Source organism: Otolemur garnettii, unplaced genomic scaffold (assembly GCF_000181295.1).
Source record: "Otolemur garnettii isolate 467f Iridium unplaced genomic scaffold, OtoGar3 scaffold00018, whole genome shotgun sequence".
In the NCBI taxonomy this organism is placed as follows: domain Eukaryota; kingdom Metazoa; phylum Chordata; class Mammalia; order Primates; family Galagidae; genus Otolemur; species Otolemur garnettii.
Window position 1 is genome coordinate 25,101,672 of NW_003852413.1, and position 1,912 is coordinate 25,103,583.

Here is a 1,912-nt window from a genome sequence, read left to right on the forward strand (position 1 = left end):
AGCCACCTGTGGTCCCAGCTACTTGGGAGGCAGAGGCAGGAGACTCACTTGAGCCCAGGAGTTGGAGGTTGCTGTGAGCTGTGATGCCAAAGCACTCTACCCAGGGGGACAGCTTGAGGCTCTGTCTCAAAAAAAAAACAAAAAACTTGAAATAGTGTGTGCACATATTTTAACTTAGTTTAATTTTTAAGTATTCTTTAATCATTAAAACCACCTTTTGTGGTAGGTGTTTTCACTTAGATAAAGATGTTTATTAAACCTTTACTCTGCCAGGCCCTTTACTATGTCACTTAAATCTCACAGTACTGCTCCTTTCATTGATGAAGAAATTGAGGCCCAGAAAATCTGTGTAATTGGCTCAAGGGCACAGAGTTTATTGAGGGCTGAGCTAGAATTAGAACCTAGTCTGTCTGGCATCAGTCTGAGCCCTTACCCACCAAGCTACTAGGCATATTTAGTGTATCTGCCTAGTAATATCGAGCTGTTAGGCTCTGACTCTTCTCCCTCTCCCCAAACAGCTGAGGGGAGTTTGCGCTGTGCTCCCCTCAGCATGGTGGCTAAGAGTCTTCTGTGTTTTCTTCCTCACTTGCAGGATCACTGTGGCACAGGAAGAGATGGCTGGATAGTAGATTATTTCCATATCTTCGGACAAGGACAAAGATACCTCAACAGGAGAAATTGGGCAGGGGCAGGCAAGTGCCACCTCCCTTTCCAGCCTCACCATGGTCTCAGTGAGGGAGAGTAGTGTGCGTTCCACAATCCAGAGAAAGAAACTGCGCCCTGGAGAGGTTGAGGGTGAAGAGGTCAAGAGACTGCATCCTTCCAGCTTTTCTTCTCCACATGAACATATGGGCATCATACAGCTCCTTAATACCAGGGGGTGGGCGGCGCCTGTGGTTCAGTGGGTAGGGTGCCTGCCCCATATACCGAGAGTGGCAGGTTTGAACCCAGCCCTGGCCAAACTGCAACAAAAAACTAGCCAAGCATCAGGCGGCACCTGTGGCTCAAAGGAGTAGGGCTCCAGCCCCATATACCAGAGGTTCAAACCCAGCTCCAGCCAAAAAAAAAAAAAGAAAAAAAAAAAAAGGGCCAGGTGTGGGCAGCGCCTGTGGCTCAAGAGTAGGGCTCCAGCCCCATGTACTGAGGGTGGTGGGTTCAAATTTCTTGTTCCCAAACTGCAACAAGAAAATAGCTGGGCCTTGTGGGAGGTGCCTATAATCCTAGCTACTTGGGAGGCTGAGGTAAGAGAATCTACTAAGCCCAAGAGCTGGAGGTTGCTGTGAGCTATGATGCCATAGCACTCCACCAAGAGAGACAAAGTGAGAATCTGTCTCTAAACAACAACAACAAAAATAGCCGGGCGTTGTGGCAGGTGCCTGTAGTCCCAGGTACTCGGGAGACTGAGGCAAGAGAATTGCCTAAGCCCAGGAGTTGGAGGTTGGAGGTTGCTGTGAGCTGTGACACAACGGCACTCTACCGAGGGCGATAAAGTGAGAGATTCTGTCAAACAAACAAACAAACAAAAAACAGGTGTCCATAAAGTTCACGTGCAATTTACAATTACATGTACAATTTACATTTTTGAGACAGAGTCTCAAGCTGTCCCCCTGGGTAGAATGCCATGATGTCAGAGGGCCTCCAAGTGATCCTCCAAGCAACCTCCAACTGGGGCTCAAGTGATCCTCTTGCCTCAGTTTTTCTATTTTTTTAGTAGAGATGGAGTCTTGCTGTTGCTCAGGCTGGTCTCAAACTCGGAGCTCAAGCAATCCACCTGCCTCAGCTTCCCAGGGTGTTAGGATTACAGGCGTGAGCCACCACACCCAGCCACAATGAAAAACTTTTTAAAATTACAAACTTTATGGACACCCTGTATTTAGTTATTGAGCATTTACTGTGTGCAAGGCCCTTTTTG

General features: G+C 47.7%; 1 protein-coding gene across 1 annotated transcript in view; it reads left to right on the plus strand.

The window, feature by feature from the left end:
* The window catches only part of CUNH17orf98 (chromosome unknown C17orf98 homolog), a 5,970-nt gene that overhangs the window by 2,697 nt on the left and 1,361 nt on the right, over positions 1–1,912 (plus strand). Inside the window, exon 2 of the mRNA XM_003786433.1 lies at positions 593–692. Coding sequence (XP_003786481.1) covers positions 593–692 — 100 coding nt within the window. The remainder of the gene's footprint in view (positions 1–592; positions 693–1,912) is intronic.